Raw genomic sequence first — 22,617 nt, 5'->3', positions numbered from 1 at the left:
CACCATCAACAGGTTAGACTTGGCATGTAAAGTTAAACCTATTTGCCATCCCTGTGCCATTTCTAATTCACAAGAGTGCTAAGGCTTTTTCCGGGCAGTACAAGTTTTAACCAAATATATGAGCAGCAAATAATGTATGTCTTATCATACATATTCTACACAGAATAAATGTTCTGCTAGTCTAAGAACAATATAAGTTTTCTTACTAATGAAATAATAGTTGCTATTTATTACTCTCTTACCAAGTGCTAAGAATACTTTACGTATAATATTTCAGCTTTTTTTTTCAACAAACTGTAGGGCAAGTATCAGTATATGTCTTCAGTTCTATGATACCACTGATTATAATATCTCAAGGGGGTGTTGAGGGAGGAAAAAGGAAGGAAGAATTATAGTGTACACATTGATTGCAGGACTCAACCCAATGTCAAATGTGCTAAAATGTATTTCTCAGAATTGAGGAATTCTAATGATAGATACCCACACTGTGACAGCTGAGAAAACAGAGACATACAGAGACCAAGAACATGGCCTGGGATCACAGAGAAGGTTGCAGGGCTGGGATCTGTAGCCAGCTTGTTACACCACACTCAGACACCAACAAAGATACTACAGTCACTGGTCTGTGATCTAAGATGATCTACAGAAAGAGCTTGGCCTCACCTTGATTGAACACAATCAAGCCTCACATTGAACACAATGGACAATGTAGTGGAAAGTTAGAATTGAATCTGGCTGTGAATCATCATATACACAAAGTGAATATCAGCCCCTTGCACTTTCTTTTTTCCTTTAGTGAGCTAAACAAACAACCCTCAAGCTGTCAAAAGCTCTCTGTCAATGTATAATAAAACACAAAGAACAAAAACACCTGTGTTCAATATCATGCACTCTAGAAAATGATGCTGAAGAGGCCATATATTTTTATTTAGAAAGACAAAACACTGTCAAAAGAAAAATCGGGATACAAAGTTGGATGGTATAGTTTAATTTATAGTGTATTATTTATTTTTTTTCATTTTTTTTAATGTTTATTTATTTTTGAGAGGGAGAGAGGCAGACTGCAAGCAGGGGAGGGGCAGAGAGAGAGGGAGAGACAGCATCTGAAGCAGGCTCCAGGCTCTGAGCTGTCAGCACAGAGACCAAAACAGGGCTTGAACCCACAGACCGTGAGATCATGACCTGAGCTGAAGTTGGATGCTTAACCCACAGAGCCACCCAGGCACCCCTACTATATTTTTTTAAATAAGAGAAAAAACTAGCTTCACATATGAAGATCACAGAAAATATACCAAAATCATTATGTTTGATCAATTATGGATGATTTTTTTTATATATACTTTTCTGTTTCCTAAAGATTTTATGTTTACACAGAATAAACTTAAAAAAAAACCCAAACCTAGAAGAAAGTGAGTACAGGAACCGTAAAGGGCTTGCCTGGGATCCCATAGTTGAAGGGGTCAGGTTAGGACAGCAACAAGCAATAGGACTCTAAGCTGCACGCTCCCTGTGCCTACGATGCCAGCATTTCCCTCTCTCCCAAGCCCCAGACTTGTCAACTCAACATTACTTTCTACCCACAATGAATGCAGTGATCTTTTGTAAAATCAAAAAGACCAAAGTAAGATGCTCCAAAAATACAAAGTACAATTTGTAGTAGATGTTTCTCCTTTTGTGGTATGCTGTCTTGACAGCATTCCTTTAAAATTCAGATTGTGAAGATAAAACAGGGAAAAAGAGATGGGAGAGAAGCCTAATCATGAAAAAAAACAGGCATGTCAAAATGGGATTAAAACCTGTGCCTTCTGTCAGAGTTAAGTCTAATAAATAGGTGCCAGAGTGTAAGTGGGGGGAGGGCTTATTTCCTTCCTTTTCTTTAAATTTGCAATCCTTAGAAATGCCTAAAATGTAGACTTTGTCTAGTATAACTTCTTTGAAGATGCTCCTTGACTATTTTTCTAAGGATGGAATTCTACAAGGGTTTTTATTGCTGCTGTTGTTATTGTTTTAGTTCCTCATAATTACTCATTATTTAATGTTCTGGTTTTACTTCCAGCCTTTCTTCCCATTTACTGCAGCTTTTCCTCACTACGGGTTTTCTTTGCTATTATGCAGAATGTAACCTGACTAGCTGTGCCAAGTTATTTCAATTACTCCCCAGGGTTTTTATTGGATATAGGAAAAGTCAGCCTTCTACGCCCTGCATATTTATGGCTACACTTATTTTTCAGAACCAGCGAGGGGGCGGGCGGTGGAGAGAGAGGGAGAAAGGAGAAAGAGAAGAAAGAGTTGAATGGAATATTAAAGACTTTCTTAAAAACTGTGTAGTAAGAATTAAAGAAACAGCTCTTAGTTTCATCTTGATGTTTCTGAACAAGACCTGGAAAATGTCTAGAGATACCTCTACCATGAACCATTGCCAGTGATTATAAAGCATTTTAAGATGTACAATGCCAAAGTCATCTTTAAGTTGGGTACTGATTGCCCAGCAAGCTTCCAGCTAAATCTTTACAATGGGCAAAGGCGATTTGCAGCAAACTCCTACAGCTCCTAGCTTGCCCAGAGGACCTGCGGAGCGGGGCCGCATAGGGACAGGGAAAGGGTCAGTACACTTTGTGGTTGGCTGGGTCCTCACAGAATGTCACCTCACTTCTCAGAGATGCAAAGCGATTCCCAGAGAACAAACGGCAGAGGTATCCCACTCTTGTTGCTTCCTAAAATCATCTCATTCCCTTGCCATGTAAACTAGTAGACTGGTTTTGAATTTAGGCGCTGGAATTGGTGTGTGACTTAGACAAATAGTTTAATTTCCCTGGCCTGTTTCTGCATCTATATAGAATGTGGGTCATGGTTCAATGCACACAATTGCCAAAGTTGACCCAGGATGTCACTCTGGGTTGCCTAGACAACAAGCTAGCCCCAGTAGGTCGCCTTCACCCTATTTTGCGAAGGGAAAGGCTGCACCCAAAGTCAGTGAGTGATGGGGTTCGGGGAACAAGCCTTGCCTTGTATGTTTGCCCCTTCTCCAATAAAGCCAATTTTTAAACTACATCACATGACATGCAGAATTCATCACAAAACCCAGATGGGGCCCACTTTGCACAGTGGGGATAATAATAGGACATACTTGAACTTCACAGGGCAATTTAAGGTTGAATGGGAAAAATGCAGTGCTTTCTAAATGTCCATCATCATTGCAAACTCCACCTACCACCTGTCCTATTATTTCCTCAGCATTTTAAAAAATCAGTCACTTTTTCAATGTACATTGTTTCTTAAAAAAAAAAAAAAAAAAGCAGGGGCGCCTGGGTGGCGCAGTCGGTTAAGCGTCCGACTTCAGCCAGGTCACGATCTTGCGGTCCCTGAGTTCGAGCCCCGCGTCGGGCTCTGGGCTGATGGCTCGGAGCCTGGAGCCTGTTTCCGATTCTGTGTCTCCCTCTCTCTCTGCCCCTCCCCTGTTCACGCTCTGTCTCTCTCTGTCCCAAAAATAAATAAATGTTGAAAAAAAATTAAAAAAAAAAAAAGTAGATTGGAAAACACAAAAATACATTTAAAAGATGAACGCCCATGACGGGAAAGCCTGTTGCTCACCGAGTGTAAGGACAGAACAAGGGGGCATCTGGGGTTGGGTCTCCAGGCCCCTCGCGACAGCAGTGGGCAGGGTCATGGGTGAGGGGCGGCTGGCTGGACCAGGAGAATCTCACAGAAAAAGAGGGCTCTTCCTCTGGGAGGAAAAGGCTGAGCAAGGGGTAAGAACGGGAAATGATTGGAGCCTGGTGGACAGCAGGTCTGAGAGTGACTGAGGGGAGCTGGGGCCAGGAACAGAGGAGAAATGGGCAGGACTTCAAGGCAGCCCTGGGGAATGGGTGCATCCTGGGCAGTGGGCTAGGGCTCCCCTTGCAAGGCTGGAGGAAAGTAGGACAAAGGCAGGATTGGGGTGGAGGGAAGTGAGAGCTACAGTATGGGGCAGTAAGGAAGGGTGGGGCAAAGGACGGAAGCTGTGGGGTAGTAGAGTCTGGAAAACAAGCTTTGACTGGTTGAGCTGGGAGCCCTAGAATATTCTAGAAGGTGGAGGAGCAGATGAAGGTTTTCACAGACGATCACCTCTCAGAGGCTAGACCTATAAATGTGGATGCCAATCAAATCCATCTGAGAGTCCAGTGAGGCAAACATGGACCCCCAAACTACCTCTCATACCCATGCTGCATGTTCCACGTTTGGAGACCTTGGCATTGGGCCTCAAAGCCTCATGCTCAGTAAAGAGTCAATGAATGCTAGCTTTTATTTCAGCCCTCACTGTCCTTTGCCTGATCTCACTGCTCCCATTCACACGTCCAGCAGAGCCAAACTCCTGCCACCTTACACAAGTCCTCTGTTGCTGCCTCTGGTCACCCTTTATTTGGCTTGAAGCTGCTTCAAGTGGAACTTTCCAGTGCAATAGTGAGCATGAGCCCCGAGGGAACCATATTTGTACTCTAGCACTGAGCTCAGCCTCTGCTGCAAGTAGTAGGGAAAAGTCAAGCCAACACACTTTTTTTCTTATAAACTCGAATAACTCTCAGGAGTTACATTTAGCCTTTGAAGAGAAGAAAGCACACACAGTAATCCTTTGCCAACCTGAATACCTCCACAGTGGGCAAAAGCCACGATTGGCAAGATTATACTTCATTTTTAAAATAAAAGGTAGAAGAAAAACAAATGTTAAAGGAGTATTCAACATGTGTTTTTAAGTAAATAAAAATTCACAAGTCATCCACTTCTAAGATAAACAAGACTCATATGCTTTAAAAGACACACAGATCCCAGCCCCTGAGCCCCCATGGCCACAGCACACAGCCTACAGAGGTGGGCATTCTGACCTACCCGTTCCTGGGCCACGCGTAGCATCTCCACAATTTCCCAAGGAGACTTTACTAGCCTGGAATGTCTTTTGTCACTGGTAGCTTTCCTCACTTTGATTCTGCAGGTTTAGCAAAACCTTAGTGTAAACCCCTATTTGGGGTCGTTTTGTTTTCAGAAAGTCAAAAGTGCTTACAGGAATTCTGTTTTCCAGGCCTGATCTCCCACACAGTGTGAGGCCACCCCTCTCTGTGCACGCATGTGCTCCCCCACACGCCAGAAGTGGGAGCAGGGGACCAGCTGGAAGTATATAGATAAGAAACTTGGAGAATTTTTTAAAAATTTTTTTAGCGTTTTTATTTATTTTTGAGAGACAGAGAGACAGAGAACGAGCAGGGGAGGAACAGAGAGAGAGGGAAACACAGAATCTGAAGCAGGCTCCAGGCTCTGAGCTGTCAGCACAGAGCCCCCACGCGGGGCTCAAGCCCACGAACCATGAGATCATGACCTGAGCCGAAGTCAGTTGCTTAACCGATTGAGCCACCCAGGCTCCCCGGAACTTGGAGAATTTTAACATGCTGCCACACAGCATGTGTCACAGCCTTACCTACCTGACCCCACCTCAATCCTTTTGCTGCAAACCGGATTTGAGCTTGAACTCCACTGCCCCTCCCCCACTCCAAGAACTTGCTGGTTCCCTTCTTTCAGCTTGCATTGAACCATCTAGAGAATGGGAGAGAATCTGGCAGACCAGAGAAACTAGGGTAAAGGGGCAAAATTCAGGGCAGCGTATGAAATTTATATTCAGGCCATCTACATGGTAAGGTGCTGGGAAGGCTAAGCGGGAGGTGGTGGGAAGCAGAGGGGTGAGGAGCAGAAGCAGAGGGAGGGGAGAGGGAGGAAGAAGAGAGCAGGGTACTACGTGTCCATGACGGCTATGAGCTCAGCTCCGTGCTCCCTCCTGATGGATGCTCAGCTGTTTCTTCTACAAATCACTGCTCTGAGATGAACCCCACAAGATTACCGGCAAAGCAAATCACCTCATTCATGCACCGCAGCACAGTACAACTCATTCCTGTTGCTCTCCAGTGAAAAGTGAGGCGAGAGGCGAACCCTAAACTCATCTCCATGCTGATATTAAGTCTGCTGGTGTTTTTGAGCACCAGCTGCTGTAATAGGCACAAAGGATAAAAAAGACTAACCATTAATGGATGCATGACCACATTCAGGTCCTGACCTCTCACTGGCTGGCTCCATAGCCTCCATGAGTCCCTCCCTGTTCTGAGCCTCAGTTTCCCTCTGTGTAAAATAAAGGGCTTTAACCAGATAATCTCAACTTCCATCCGAGCTCCATGACTCTGAAATTCTAAATCAGACTGTTTTAGACCAGCAATCTTCAGGGTCACTCCATGGTTAAGTGTTTTGTTTTTAATCTGATTTGTTGCTCATATTTAAAACTCGAGAGCTCTTGCATAAAAATCCCATTTTTATCTATGTCTGAAAATCAGCAGTTCTGGCAACACAGCCACACCCCTGCCTGGCAACGATTGGTTGGAGCTGAGTAGTGGCCTGCCCTTCAGGTGGTCTATGGGCTTAGCTACCTGGCCCTTGTGGCCATTTGAGGCTTCGGACCCCTCCCAAGTCTTAAGTGGCCAGGGACTGTGCAAGTAAAAGTAGGACTTCAATGTACAAGTCAAAAGTGGGAAGAACTCCTACAAGGTGACCAGGCCCGGGGTGATAAGCAGAAGGAGAGAAGACGCTTCTGGGGGATGTTCTAATAAGAGTGAACATGAGAGAACCATCCATCCTGCTGTTAGACTTGCAGAGATTTGCCAGAAAGCAGCTTGCTTCCTCAACAAGCAAGAGAACTGTCAAAGGAGCTTGCCTTGGACACAGAAACACCACCATTCAGGCCTTGCTCCAAGCCGGAAAGAATACATCGATGTCTTTTCAGGCCCTGGCCAGCTAATCGTGTGTTCTACCTGGGGAATACCATCTAGGAGGGACCATTGGTCAGGGCATGATTCCTCAGGAGCATCCATTAGCAGGATGGGTGGATTTAGCTGGAGAGGTTTGGAGGTTGCTATTGTTATTACTACTTTTATAGATTTTAGCTGATATTAAGTACTGCAGGCTTAGTTCAGACTGCTTTAACAACAACAACAACAAACATAGACTATCTTATAAATGACAGAAACTTATTTCTCACAGTTTTAGAGTCTGGAAGTTCAAGATCAGAGTGCTAGCAGGGGGAGTTCTGGGTGAGAGCCCCCTCCCGGGTTGCAAACTGCTGACTTCTCCTTGTATCCTCTTGTGACATGGCAGAAAGAAAGCACCCTAGCTTTCTGCCTCTTCTTAAAGGGCACAGATTTGATTCATGAGAACTCCATCCTTTGGACCTAATTACTTCTCAAAGGTCCCACCTCCAAATACCATGATGATGGGAATTAGGTTCCAACGTATGAATTTTGGAGGGACACAAATATTTAGTTCATAAAATGTACCTTCTCTCACCCAGACACTATGCTAAGTACTTTGCATACTTTATCCCCATTTAATCCACAAAGCAACCCTATTTTACAGGTGAGGAAACTGGGGCTTAGATAAGTTTAATAACTCACCCAAAGTCCATTAGCTCATCAGTGGTAGAGTGTAAACCCGTGTCTGTCTTGTACAAGCCATGTCAGAGAGTGTCTATGCCTGCTCCCAACCATGCCATGCTGTCCCTCTTTCAGATTCTGGCTTCTAAAGCCACTATCTTCACTTCACTGTCACGCTGTCAAGATGACCCATACCTGCCCAGAGGCAGCTGAACATCAGAATTAGATACCTTGACCCAGCACTCTGTTAGCCTTCCCTCTTTATCAAAAGTGATCCTCTCAGAAAGGGAGAGGCAAGAAAAAAAAGTAAAAGAAGGATGAAGAAACAAACTAGAAATGAGTATTAATCCAGGTAGAGCTGAATTCAGTTACACATACAAGAACGTATTATTTTTATTATCACTTCCCCCCACCATGGTCTCTATTCTCTAACTAAACAGATTCTGTGGCTTTAACTAGCTGTCTGAGCACTTGCTACTGTATTCTTGACAAAAAATGCACAACCTGAATTTAATTAGGAGGAAACATAAGACAAACCCAAATTGAAGGGTGTTCTATAAAATAATTGGTCAGTACCCTTCCAAAGTGTCAAGGTCATAAAACTTTGAAGAATTAGCCCAGGTTAAAGGAGACTGGGCTGACATAAAACTAAATACAATATGTGATCCTGAGTTGGACTGACCCAGAAAGTGTTGGGTCTGAGTTGGACTGACCCATGAGTGGGACAATCAGTGAAATTTAAATAGGTCTATAGATTTGACAACAGTATTGAATTTCCTGATCTTGATAACTGTACCATGACTGTGAAAGATGTTCACTTTCAGGGAGTTTGGATAAAAGATATGTGCAAATGCTTTGTTCTATTTTTGCAACTTTTGTAAACTATTTCAACCTTTGAAAATTATGTTAACTTCTTGGAAATGATTTTAAAATGGAAATTTTAAAACAATTTTTTAAAAGCCACAGAGCACAGGAGAGAAGCAAAGAAATTATCTTGCCAAGCAGAAGTAGGCCCTCAGTAAGTATTTAGTAAACCCAACCACTGGGTCAAGTTTTTAATCTCAACCCAGAATGTTGGGAGGCAACGAGAGAAATTATTTATAACAAAACAACTGGGATGTTTCTGTTTGGGAGCCATGATGCAGTGTGCTCACAGCAAAAAAAAAAAAAAAAAAAAAAAAAAAAAGCCAGGTTTTAATACCAGTTTTTGAGTTGCTTGATCTAAAAGGTAAATGCGGATATGCTCAATGCCTGCAAGGTATCAAAACTTCCTATTTATCCTAAGGACCAAACGTATCTCCAAGATACACTGTTTGATTTTAATAGAAACTTTTGAGTTAAAAACATTTCAATTTGATACATTTTGTATAGAGGGGCACATTTCCCCCCTTATATTAGGAGGATTTGTTCCCATTTTTAATATTTTCAAGGCTTTCAATCTCAAAGAATCATTAAACAGTGGAGACATTCTGATCCAAGTGGAACTATTTCTTAGCACTTATCTACGCAGCCCTGCCTGGCTTCTCCTTGTTCCATGCAACTCATCTAGATAGAAGCAGGGCACCTGACAATGATTATAATGTGAAGAGAATGAGTTTTCATTTCTTCTGTTAGGTCAAGATTTCCATCCTGTACCTCTTGAATCTGCCCACCTATAGAAGGCAAATTCAGAAGAAAATATCTTCTACTTTTTTTATGTAATTGTCAATGGCAAAGGTTGCTGAAGTCCTAGGGGGTCTCCTTTCAGTAGATCCCCCCCCCTTTTTAAATGTTTAAACATTTATTTTGAGAGAGAGTATGCACATGGGGGAGGGGCAGCAAGAAAGAGAGAGGGAGAGAGAGAATCCCAAGAAGGCTCTGTGCTGTCAGCACAGAGCCCAACATGGGGCTCAAAACCATGAACTGTGAGATCATGACCTGAAATCTCAAGAGTCAGACTAAGCCACCCAGGGGCCCCTCAGTAGATCTCATTTGTTTAGGATTTGAGATAAAGGACATTGTGGGGAAAGCTCCCTGCTACTTGTGTTGATAGCTTAAATGAATTTGCCATGTTTTTTTATCAGCTCCAAAGCATGCTGGGATGTGCCTTTTACCTTTGGTCTTCTCTTACTTCCCATCCTCTCATTTTCCACTTGATTTTGCCCCCACTACTCCCTCTGTTTCTTCTCCGATATTGTAATAGGTGCTAGAAATAGAAAGATGGGCAAGACAAAGCCCCTGCCCTCAAGGAGATCATAACTACACGGAAAAGAGAGACAAATAAGGAGACAATCAGTGTTCTTCTGAAATGACACTAAAATAGAGGTAGGTTGAGGTATCTGGAGGTGAGAGATATTTACCTCTGCCTGGAGGAGAGGAAAACTTCACAGAGAAGGTACGTTTGAGCAGACTTCCCTGCAGGAAAAAAAAAAAAAGGAATCCAAAAAGCAGAGGGAGATGGTGACTCAGTGCAAAGAGGCTCCAAGGGCAAAATATCTTTGAGAAAGAGGAAGAGAGAAGTTCAGCGTGGCTGAGGGATGCTTGTGAAGCTGTGTCAAGTTATGAGACTATGAGGGAGATCAGAGCCATTCTGGGAAGGCTATTATATTCTTTTAAAAAATATATGTTTTGGGGAATCATTTATCTAGCTTGTCACAGAAATTCAGAACCACACTTGTGAATGTGAAAGCATTTTCAGTAGTAGAAACACCAGCAAAAACTGTCACAACAATTATTAAGTGCCTACTATTTTGAGCTCAAGGTCAATGTATTAGTCTGAATGTTTCTACTTATTGCAAGCAACATTTTTAGAGAAAAGGAATTTAAATTTCTTATGGCTGATTTTTTAACTGGATGTATATACATCATACTCTTCAAAATGCTTCCTCAATTATAAAAATATGAGCAAAATCTGCATTATTTAAAATCTAATGAAAGTTAAAAAACATTATTAGATTTACTTTATGTCTGTGTATGATAGCACATTTTCCATGAACATTTTATACTCTCTATAACGCTTCTTAGGTTTCTGGTTCTGGGTACAATAGAGTAAGTATGCTCCACCCAGCCTGCCCCCCGAAAGCTGCTATAAAGCCTTGTCAGAAAGTATGGAGCAGGTGCTAGAAGACTCTGAAAAGTAAATAGTAGCAGGTCGATTGAAGAAGAAGACCAGAATGAGTACCACCAAACCAGCAGTGAGGTTAGCATTTTATTGTCTTCTTATATCTCCCAACCTAGTCTCAAGTCTCCCCAAAACCCAGACGTGGACAGAGGCACAGAGAAAAAAACCTTCAGTTCTCACTCAGGAAGTGGGAAAGGGGTCTCCTGGCAGCGACAGGGTCTCATAGAAGAATGAATAATATAATTCACATATTCTCATATAGGAACTAAAATGATCTAGTTCAATCATTACTAATGTGTATTGTTAAATTGACATCTGAAATGGATTACCGCTTACTAGCTGTAGGACCTTGAGCAAGTCTCTTTCTGCCCCTGGGCCTCATCTGGAAAGTGGGCTGCCTGATCACATGCTTTTGGAGGTCCCACCTGGCACTGATGCCCCAAGACTTCACACATGACCTTTAAGGAGCATCAAGAGGCAGAGTTATGAAGCTAATGATATTCTAGCTTGAGGGCCTCCCAAGCTTGGCGACCATATGAATTTGTAAAATTTTCCAACTTAAGATATCTAACCACAATTGGTTCAGACCCTTCTTTCTTCCCACTTTGGCTTCCCTTTATGTCAGGTCTCATTTTTCTGTTTTGTGTCCTTTTCCTTAAAGAGGATTCTTTATAATTTCTTCAAGTTATATAAGCTTTAGAACTTGAAACCTGGATCTTCCCTTGTCCTATTCAGACAGTTATAGCAAAATGGCCTTAAACTTGGGATTTCTTTCTGCATCATGTATAAAAAAGCATCAAATATTTTATCAGAAATTAATTAACAAGTTATTGTCTTCGAACATCAAGAAAGGAAACACCTAGTTTTCTTTCAGTGCACAGCTTAACACTTCTTCAGGGCTTCTCTGAATCCTCACACCTTATGTTCATTATTTGCCTCAGAACTATAAACTTCATAAAAATAGGGACTGTATCTGTTCTACTTACTGATGTGTCCCCAACATCTATTGCAATGCCTGGCACACAGGAAGTAGTCCATAAGTGTTATCAAATTAATGCATTAATTTCTGAAGACCTGTTATATTTAAATATACTTCATCTTTTCCCATGAAGAATTTGAGACAGAGCACTTCTGTTCTGGGCCAGGCACAGAAAGTTACAAGCTCATTTAGAAGACCATGAAAAGCATCTTACCAGTTGATCTGAATGCCCAGAATATGAAGGAATTGCTGCTATGGTCAACACTGATCCAGCAGTGGAAATGTACACTGAAATTTATTTATGGGAGAACAACCAATGCTGAGATTATGTGAAACCCTTCTTCCCTCCTTGCAGTGCACAATTCCTCACTTAAAATGCAATGAATGAGGGGTTCCTGGGTGGTTCAGTCGGTTAAGCTTCTGACTCTTGATTTCAGTTCAGTTCAGCTCAATGTGAGTCATGATCTCACAATTTGTGCAGAGCCTGCTTGGGATATTCTCTCTCTCTCTCTCTCTCTCTCTCTCTCTCGCTGTCTCTCTCTCTCTCTCTCTTTCTTCCTCCCTCCCTCCTCTGCCCCTCCTCCCCTCTCTCTCTCTCTCTCTCTCAAAATAAATAAATGTTAGGAAAAAAGGCACTAAATGAGCCGGAATTCAGACTTTGATGGCCAAAAAAGACCCCCTTCTTCCTTTAATTGGGGAAAGAATTCCTTTAATTCTCCATTGGACCACTTCAATGAATAAATAAAATGTCCCTATTTCATAGTCACACCTTTTCCATTTCTCTGAACTATAATTGTAGAGACCAGACTATGGATCTCTTAAGGGTAGTTACAGTTCTTCAAATGTCCCCCTTGTTTTGCCACATCCCACAGGCTAGGGGCTGTCTTTCTTTCCTGCTCACATCTTCCAGTTCCAAATGCTTCAGTATTTTCTACAACAGCAGCTGTAAAATCAGCAGCTGAGAAGAAGTCTATATACAAGAGGAAGAAGACAAGAGGGCTTGGGAGGCAGAGAGACAGCAAATGTTGATGGGGCTTAAAAAGGGTAGCAGGACAACAGGAAACGGGAATTAAGAAGAGAGAGTGATGTGGAAATTACCTAATTACATAATTTCATAAAACTGAGATTCCCAAAAGGAAATATAAATCATGGAAGGCACAACAACTCTGGAAACAGAAAATTCTGTGCTCATATTATAAATATTCAGCAGACAAAAAACCCTTAACATTTGAGTAAAGAAGAGTAGGCATGTTCTCTCCCCTTGAGTGGAAGTTTGTGATTGTTGTTTTGAAATTCGCCACACCCAGTTGCAATTGGCCTGCCATCCTTGTCCTGAGCAGCAAAGGGATGTGGGTGGTGTGGGCACTGGGAGGGGGCGGCCCATGTGGCAAGCCATGACAGGTTTTCATTTTCATTTCCCTCCAGCTCTGTGGGTGCTCAGCACCTCAAATTCCCAGCTGCAGTCTGGATAATGAGGAAAATTATTGGCCTGACCTGGTCCTTTAATTTTTTTCCCACTCATGGTTTGAGCTTTCATTAGTTTTCATTTCTCATTAAAAGAAAAATCAAAGAGTGAGAATTAAACACCTCTTGATTGTTATCCTATTGAAAATGGGAAGTTGAGAGTCATGGGGCTGGAACTGAATGAAAGGCCAGCCAATGAGATGAGTGAGACACCATGGGATATGTCAGCAGGCAATGGCTGCCCTCCTTCTCTTTCCTCTTGAGAACGATGGGAACCTTCTAACACCCAGAAAGTCTTTGAGTCTGTACATTTAGGACTCAGTGTTGTAAAATCTGGCACATTCTCGTTGGGTTTGGATGGGCATTAAAACTTTCACCATCACTTAGTTATGTGTTTACCCCCTTTAAATGCTGCTCCTCAGACATAGAGTCTGCATCCAACCCATTTGTCAACTCCCTACTGTATGTCAGGCACATGGTAGGTGTTCAGCAAACCAATGGAGAGGGTGAATGGATGCATGCATGCCGAGATGAATTGACTGCTCTTAATTTCTATGTTTGTGTTCATATCGAATGTACCCTGCCTCACTAACATAAAGGGAATTAAAAAACAGTATGACAGTTCCTCAAACAAAAAAATTAAGCATAACATTGCCATATGGTCCAGCAATTTAAATTAGGTATATACCTAAAAGAATTGAAAGCAGGGACCTAAACAGATACTTGCACACCAATGTTCATAGCAGCATCATTCACAATAGTCAAAAGGTAGAAACAAACCAAGTGCCTATCAACGGATGAATGTATAGATCCATACAATGGAAACTTATTCAGCCTTTAAAAAAGTGGATATAATAACACATGTTACAAATGAACTATGAAAACATTATGGTAAATGAAATAAGCCAGGCACAAAAAGACAAATATATTATGATTCCACCTATATGAGGGACCTAGTTATTCTTTAATGAGTATAAGTCTTCAATTTGGGATGCTGGAAAAGTTCTGGAGATGGATAATGCTGATGGTTGCATAATAATGTGAATGTACTTAAAGCCACTTGGATGCTCAAAAAAGTTAAAATGGTGAAGTTTATGGGTTGTATATTTAACACAAAAAAAAAAGGGAAATAAAGCAACATCCATTTAATGTGCTGACATTCCTGAGTCAACCAAGGGAACATCAGCACTGCCCATATAGCTTGATTCTACTGCACTTGAAGAAGAGGCAGTCACTTTGTGGTCACACTGATTCAGGGAAACACGGGCCATCATGGCCTTCATGGCTGTGCACTCCCCTTTTCTCTTTGCAGATCTCTAAGAACACTCACTGACTCTGTCATAAGATGCACCTGTCCCCAGGCTTCTAAGGCTGGAAATTGTAGGAGAATCTTCCTCGTCCCTTGTCACCCAGCTGATGATTACTCGTTACTGCCGGCCAGCCTCCAAGGGACAAACTAGCAATAAACCTATATGGGTTCACTCTTTCTAGACTCCCAGCCTAAAGGAGCAGTGCCAGAGCTCAGCATTACAGACAGAAGGGACTGGGTTTAAGCAGTTCTCCATATTATTAGTTGTGTGGCTTTAGGCAAGTCACTTAAGTAAGCCTCACTTTTCTCATCTATAAAATGGGAATACTACTATACCTACCTCACACAGTTGTGCCAAGGTGTAAATGAACTAATAATATAAGTACCTAACAGTGTGTCCACAATAAAATGAGTATCCAATAAATACAATTTTCACATAAGAGATACATTACAGGTGGTAGCAAGGAGAGGGGGAGGGTGGTCATTCATCACAGGAGTTTAAATATATCAGCTGTACAATCTGAACCTTGAACAGACCAGCCAGCCAGGAGGAGCCTCAGGAGTGAGCAGGGATCCCAGCAGGTGATTAACTGGGGCTTTCTAAGGAGATGGCTAGTTCTCAAAGAATCCTTTTTGACTTCTTCTCATCCCTCACCTAACGATCTTTGGAGTAGTTTCTCTTTGGTGATAGATGTATATCATGTTCTCACATCTACTAGAAAGCTTATTCATTCATGCTTAGGAAATATCTTGAGACTTGGAAATCCAAAGAATTTAGGATCATGTTAATATAATGCCACATAAACAGAAAACTCTTTAAGGAGAATGAAGCTTTGCCATCTGTGTGATGGTGCAGACAATGTCTGGTTGCACAGTGATGCTTCTTCCATGATTTCAGTCAGACTATCATCCCAATCGTGTTGAATTGAGCTCACTACCTTTAATTATTGTCTTTTAATTATTCAGGTGCATCTTCCCAAAACCTGGACAGATTTATAGAAAGGTAAGTGAAAGTGGGATATAAGAAGTTGTTTTTAGATTGGGTTTCTGATTTAAAAACAAAGAATGAAAACCCTCTGTGGCTACCCTGTAATCACTTGTACTGAGTACCAGTACCTTACTAGCCACTCCCAAACATTGGGACATTATCACTTCTTGGACCCGTGGGCATAGGAAGTGATTAATTTGCATATGTTCTTTAAGAAGAATCATAAAAAACGCATACAAAGGGGATCAAATTTAGATCTGGCCAAAGTTGCTGAACAAAAGACCAAAAAAATGTATTTCATTTTCTTGCTTTATGTGCTCATTTTGAGCTTAAAATTCAAGAAGCAAGGCCCTGGGTTCCCAGAGAGAAAGTTTGAGAAAACCTTGAGTTTGAAGTTCAATACACAGATGTTGGGATGTCCTACAAATCTGGACAGAAGTAACCAAGTAACACTTGATGAAAAATGCTGGGAAAGGTCCTAAAAAGATGGCATCACGTGTGCCTACTGGAGACTTCAATCCACTCTTCTCAATTCTGTTTACTTCTGTGGTCTTTCCCTAATGGGGAAGTGGGTTACAGATTATACACAAGAAGAGGGAAAGAGAATGGTGGTACTGGAATGAAAGAAAAATAGCAAAATGTTATCCAAAAGGGGGGCCACGCAAAGATCCTTTCACAGATCCAGGCTGTGACATCAGTTCCAAAGCACGGCTTCTGAATGTTTGCCATTCATATCCCATCTATGTTTTCTCAGTTTGTCCAGGGACCCACTGTTGGATCATCCAGCCATCATTATATACGCCATGATTGGAAACGATGTCTGCAATGGGTGAGTTATGGAGAAAAAAAGTTTTAAAAGTTCTTGGACTCTGGATTCCTTGTCCTCCACTGCACTCCACTGCGTCCCAGTACCTGCTGTTGAGTTGAATTTCTCTGTCTTAGCAAGTCCCAGACATATGTGAAATCAACAGAACCAACCTGTAAAGCTGAAAGGCCCTTTTAAAAAGATCTGATCCATTAATTCTCTGTTCCAACTCACAACAAATGGGTATGTCATGCTACAAGTTCTCAATTGTAGCACAAGATAGATGCTGCTACTAGCCAAGAATCCAAACTGAATATAAAGGACTTTTAAATAAAATAAGGCTGATTTTCTGCTACCCCATAAGAATAGCTTCCTCAGTTATATTCTGGTATAGGTACTCATGGCAGAGACAGCATAGGCTTAGAGCATTTGCAAAAGGACTGTGTATCATTTATGGCCAATTTTATGTATGCCCATGGCCCACAGTAAGAAAGCAGTTTTGCTAAACTGCTAATATCAGTAGTGATTTCAAAGTGTTGAATGCCTTAGTTCCCCCACACCATTTTGGAAGGTTTTTCAAAAATTGTGTGTACCCCTAAGAATATGCTGCACATGTGAATGCCATCTGTCCTGTGATTGTGGCCAAAAAGAAAAAAAAAAAGGTGAGATCAGATCTAGAACAACTCCCCAGTAGCCACCCACCCACCCACCATTTTAGAAAACAGAAAAGCAGAGCCAAGAGACATTATGTGACTTGCTTGATTAATTGATTAATGGCAGAGCTGGCCTCCAAGCCAAGTGGTACTAGAAATAGGTCATTCTACTCACTGCCCACCCTTTGCTTTCACTCACCAAGCTTTCTAAGTCTGTGTTAAAGACCCAGTTCAATATTATGAAAATGTTTTTGCCCTCACCAATAACTCCACAAGTTGTGAGAGCCCTGGAACTCTCACAGCGAAGGAGCTGTAAACTTAATTAGTGAAGTGAGTTCAGGCCAAGAGATACCATGCTGTCCTGCAAAGATATTGAGTGCCAGACCCTGCTTTGGCACACCTTGGGCTGGTTTACCACCCTCCCCAGAACCCCAAGACTCCCAAAGCAACACACTGGGGACCAAAGTCCCAACCTCTGTGATGAGCCACATGGAACTCTCTGGTAAATAGCAAACACCCACAAAGCTTTCCATGAGCCAAGAGCTGCACCACTCTATATTATCTCATCCCCACAGCAGCCTTAAGACAAAAGTATGATTGTCCCCAATTTACAGATGAGGAAACAGTTTCGGCAAGGTGAAGGAACTCACTAATACTGAATGAGTAGCAAGTTTGAGATGCAGACCAGGTTCTCTGACTCAATTCTGTGCTCTTTCCACAATCCACACTTGCCTTATTTGCTTTCTTCGAGACAGTCGCTTTTTGAAAAGTATGTATTAACGACCTATGATGTGCCAAATGCTGTGCCAGGCTCTGGGGCATTATGGCAAACAGGCCACAGTGCCTGACCACAAGGAGCTTCTAGAAGGAGAAGCACTGAGCTTCAGGAACCCCAGTCCCATCACCAAACAGACTGAACCCATGTCAGATCAGCCAGTGCCCTGCTAGCCTCTGGATCATATTCCCCTGGGGGGGGGATAGAGAGCAAACCAGTGATACTGAGTAAAGAACACCTGCAGAAAGCGGCTTTGACTCCAAGAGTCCAAACCCCTGAAACTGCACTTTTGCAACAGAACCTGCTTACTCAGAGGCCCTTCCAGCCCAGTCCTGCTTTTCCTTTTCCAAAGAGCCAAAGGGCAAGGCAGACATCAGCCAGAGACCTGTGCCAGCCACTCCCCCCGCCAGGGATCTGGGCAGAGAAGCAGCAAGCATTTGGGTGAAAGAACAGTGTTGGCAGTGTGGGATGTCCCTGTGGTGCCCACTTTGCAATGTCCTGTGGTGGGGTTAGAAAAATAAAGGCAGATGGCAGCTATACCTCCCCATCTGCCAGAACGTCAAGGTGGAGTAGACAACCCGAAATGAGCAAAGCAATTTCATAAAAAGCTCAAGCTAGCAATGAGTTGCATAATAAGTCCGTCCTGGAACAAGTTTGGGGATATTTGCTTGACTTTTCTCTTTTCTTTTTTTTTTTTTTTACATGAGGATGCTAGCTAGCATGTACTGAAATAATGTAGCTATGTGCTTCTTTCTCAATTCACTCAACTCATGCAGTTACTCAATGAATACTTGCTAAATGAATGAAGGCCAGGATTGGAAGACAGCTTTTAGTATCTGGAATTTAAGAAGAAAGGTAACATAGACACATCCAACTTTCTCATTGTGATTGTAGTCAATTTGGCCAAAGCTAACCCAGCTTCCCCTGGCCTTTCCTGTCACTGCCCTTAAAAGCTATGGAAGGTCAATGATACAGAAGGAGAAAAATTCCTGGAAATAGGGAAGATTTGAGTGAGCTACAGCAGCAGAACCTTGCAGGGGCAGCATGGGAAATGGGAATGTCCTTAAGGGCCTCACATCATAAACCCTTCCTCCGCCCCCATCCCAACATGACATCCCTGACAAGAACATTGCAATTGTCAGCAATGTGATAGAATTTTGAAAACATCCAGTACTATCCACACCGATTGACAGGGTCCATTTTTCTTTATAGTGGACCTAGAAATAATTAATTGTACATTTTTCACCTAATGGAAAGAACCAGGGCCCCCCCCATGACAGGTTGTCTGCCTCCCCTGCCCCCAAGCATTATCTTTTTGTCTGCAGTGTCAGTGTTTCTGATGTCACCTAGGGCAGATGATCAGCACTGCATTAAGAAGAAACCAGTCAATGTGCTGGTAGGTACCAACGTGCTCCCCAAGGAGAGGGAAACAATCCATTCTGTCTACTCAAATGGTAGGAAAACTGGCAGGGAAAGAAATGCTCAGAGCATTTCTATCTCCCGGCCTCCTCAGTTGAGGCATGGGTGGCCATGGGAAGGCTAAGGAGGTTCCCAAGCAGCCAGCATGCTCCAAGGCACACCCACTTCCAGGGACCCAGGATCTCTAGGCATGAGGTAGTGCGGGCCCAGTGCGTTCCCATCTCCTTCCCAGTCTGTGGCAAGACGCCTCTTAGAGCGGGGGTGAGTGCGAGGCCAGAGATGTGATTACAACTGGCTGGCCTGCAGAAAGGGCTGACTATATTGCCTGGCCGCTTAGAAGTTCAAATGCTAGCTGTGCATGAGGTCCGAGCACTCAGTCATGACAAGCCTCTGGGCTTTCGCTCAGGTTCTGGGAACTATTTTCCACAGAGGCTGTTTGCCTTCATCCTTAGGAGGGGGCACATCTCTCTGGCATCAGCCAGATGAAATCTGGCTGGAATAGCTGCCAGGGTAATGAAAAGATCACAGCCGGCCCTGCACCCAAGTCACGGGGCTTATTTTCATGATCAGACACAATTCATTAGGACAAGGACAGGCTCTGAGCCACCCAGGAGGTGAGACTCTTTGTCTTTCCCCTGCCGTGTGTTCCTGACCTTTGAAAGCACAGCCGAGGGCGCCGGCTGCTCTCTCATCATTTTCCCCGGTGGAAGCCTCACATGTCCCAGGCTTTCCCTCTGTGAGCTCAGCTCCCCTAACCCCTCACCTCTCCGTCTGGGTGACTGGCAGGAGCTCATCCGTGAGTGAGAAGGGGTGCAGGGTGCTGGGGTGTGCAGGCAAATCCAGGCTGGCAGAGTGGACCCCACACAGGCTCCAGAAAACGTGGGTTGAAGAGTGTTAGACGCTTGCAGTTCAGCCTATTCAACCTTTGGTGGACATCAGAGAAGGCCTAAGAGATGTTTCCCAAACCACTGGAACTGTGGTCTCCAAAACGCTAATGCTAATTCTCCTCAAAAACCACCAGAGGAGAAACAGTACCCAGACCAAAATGGCATTGAGGATTTTTCAGGGACAGAGTCAGAAGGCACCTTCTATGGCATCCAGAAGAAGTGACCCACCACCTATCACTTGGACCCATGTGCCCTTGCCTGAACTGAGAATCCATTAATTTTGGGGTCCCTATCTGGCTTAGTGGGTAGAATATGTGACTCTTGATTTTAGGGTCATGAGTTCAAGCCCCACATTGGGCCTAGAGCTTACTTAAAAACAAATTTTTTTTTAAGAATCAGTTAATTTGGGGGCACCTGGGTGGCTCAGTCTGTTAAGCATCTGATTTCTGCACAGGTCATGATCTCACAGTTTGTGGGTTTGAGCCCCGCGTCAGGCTCTGTGCTGACAGCTCAGAACCTAGAGCCTGCTTCAGATTCTGTCTCCCTCTCTCTCTGCCCCTCCCCCTCCCCCTCTCAAAAATAAATAAACATTAAGAAAATTTTTTTAAAAATCAGGTAATTTTGCTATGCACATCGAAGGGTTTGATTGACAATGCACATATCAATGTGCTATACATGATGGAGCAAAGATGACTGGAGAATGTTCCATTAGCAACACCAAGGCTTCCATTTTTATTTCACTGAGTAGTCATTTGGGTAATGCTTGGTTCAGTTATGGGGTGCTGGTGCAAAAGCACAAATTAGCTCAGATTCTTTGTTATCATCAGGTCTGTGTCTCTAGCCAAAAAATAATCATTAAATAGGGAGTTTGGGAGACTTTTCTCCATCTTAACTCATCTCGGCTTTATGTGAGTGGAGAGCCATAGCTCAGCATAATTGCTTCGTGCCAAAGTGCTAGTGTATCAGCAGGAAAAAAAAAACAAAAAACAAAAAACAAAAACTGAGGTACCAAGGCAAAAGTTAATAAGCAGTATGTGGTACCCTTACTGGTGATTGAACATAGGGTATAGACACCTAGCTTGCTTCCCTTTCATCCTCACTGTCACATTCAACACACACAGTGAAATAAAACCAGTTACTCTGGGTGGGTCCTCCTGCATTGAGCAAACCCACAAGGCAGCCTAAATCCCCTTCACAAACTGAGATCCTTCTAGCACTTCTACACTTATGCAAGTCAAGCCAAAACCCCTACCCAGCCTTCTGCGCTTGGTAGGTAGGCAACCTATTGTCAAATCCTTATGAGAGCTTTATATGCAAATTAGGAAGATTTTTACTCATAAAGTAGTATATTTTTTCCCAAGGTAAAAAAACATGAATTTAGCAGTCTGTTCTATATGCTAGGGTAAAATAGGACAACGTTTTCTTTCCTTCTTTCTTCTTTCTTTCTTTTCTTTTCTTTTTCTTTTATTTGGCGGGGGAGGGGGGGCATAAGAAACCTGTTATGTAGTGTAGAAGCATGTATATAATCCACAACTAACACCCTACCCACAACCCCTAAATCAGACTTTCTCTGCCTTTTCCTCTGTATGGGTATATATTGCCCGTCACAAATTAGCCAAAGTGAACCTCGCATCCAGGATCAACCTGTCCCTTCTGGATAGCAGCAATTTAGAAAGTGATTTTATTTGACTAAGTGAACTAGGTGGGGGGGTGGGAGGGGAAATGACGTAAAATTACAATGCTTTCTGCTCCTCCCATTAAAATTTAGGTAGAGTCCAGTTTCCCCCCCTTACTTTAGAAAGAATAAAAATAATATGAGAATCTGTTTTATTGTTGTTATTTTTCTGATTACAAAATAACATCTGTTATGAAAAGTTCAAATAATACAGGGCACAGGAAGTGAGTTTCCCCAACATCACTGCCTACCAACCACCCCCACCACCTTGCTCCAAGCTAACCAATGGAAACAGTTTAACGTATTTGCATCCAGATTTTGTCTATGCAAATTCTAATTTACAGACTGATTAATGCTCATTGAAATGAAATAATATTATGCTTACTACTCTATAATTTGTTCTTTTCAATCAACAATACTTTTCCATGCTAACACCTACAGATTACTTCATTATTTAAAAAAAAATTATTTTCTTGAGGTGAAATTTACATAATATAAAATTAACCTTTTTAAAGTGAACAGTTCTGGGGGTTGTGGGAGGCGGGATGGGCTAAATTGGTAAGGGGCATTAAGTAATCTACTCCTGAAATCATTGTTGCACTATATGCTAATTTGGATGCAAATTTTAAAAAAATAAATTAAAGTGAACAATTCCATGGCATTTAGTAATTCAAAGTGTTGTATAACCATCACCTGTATCTAGTTACTTCATTATTTTTACTGGCTGTATCCCATTCTACTTCATGAGTGTACTGTAATTTATGTAGCCAGGCTTTTTAGCATTTTCTAACTTTACACTATTTCACACAATGTTGCAATACTTATATGTACATCTTTGCACATTTGTGGAAATGTTACTATAAATTTCAAGGTCAAAAGTTAAGCCAACTTCAAATGTTGGTACATTTCCAATGTCATTTAGAAGCTCCCTTAAAACTGATAACAGTGGAAGGGTGCCAGGCTGGCTCTGTAGGTAGAACTTGTGATTCTTGATCTCAGGAGGTTGTAAGTACAAGCCCCACTTTGGGTGGAGAGATTACTTAAAACCTTAAAAAAGAAAAAAAAAATTTAAAGTGGATCTACCCGGGGCTTCTTTCTGTCCCTTCCTTCCATGTCACTCATGC

At 42.4% G+C, this 22,617-nt stretch overlaps 1 protein-coding gene across 4 annotated transcripts in view; it reads left to right on the top strand.

Annotated features, from left to right (window-relative positions):
- AOAH (acyloxyacyl hydrolase) overlaps positions 1-22,617 on the top strand; it is a 168,342-nt gene that overhangs the window by 119,714 nt on the left and 26,011 nt on the right. For all 4 annotated transcript variants that reach the window (XM_045052618.1, XM_003982953.6, XM_023250501.2 and 1 more), the window contains exons 15-16: positions 15,258-15,294; positions 16,034-16,108. In XM_045052618.1, the coding sequence (XP_044908553.1) occupies positions 15,258-15,294; positions 16,034-16,108 (112 nt within the window). The remainder of the gene's footprint in view (positions 1-15,257; positions 15,295-16,033; positions 16,109-22,617) is intronic.

The sequence above is a fragment of the Felis catus genome, chromosome A2 (genome assembly GCF_018350175.1).
Source record: "Felis catus isolate Fca126 chromosome A2, F.catus_Fca126_mat1.0, whole genome shotgun sequence".
NCBI classification, from domain to species: domain Eukaryota; kingdom Metazoa; phylum Chordata; class Mammalia; order Carnivora; family Felidae; genus Felis; species Felis catus.
The sequence above is the reverse complement of the archived record's forward strand: the minus strand, read 5'-3'. Positions and strand labels throughout refer to the sequence as shown.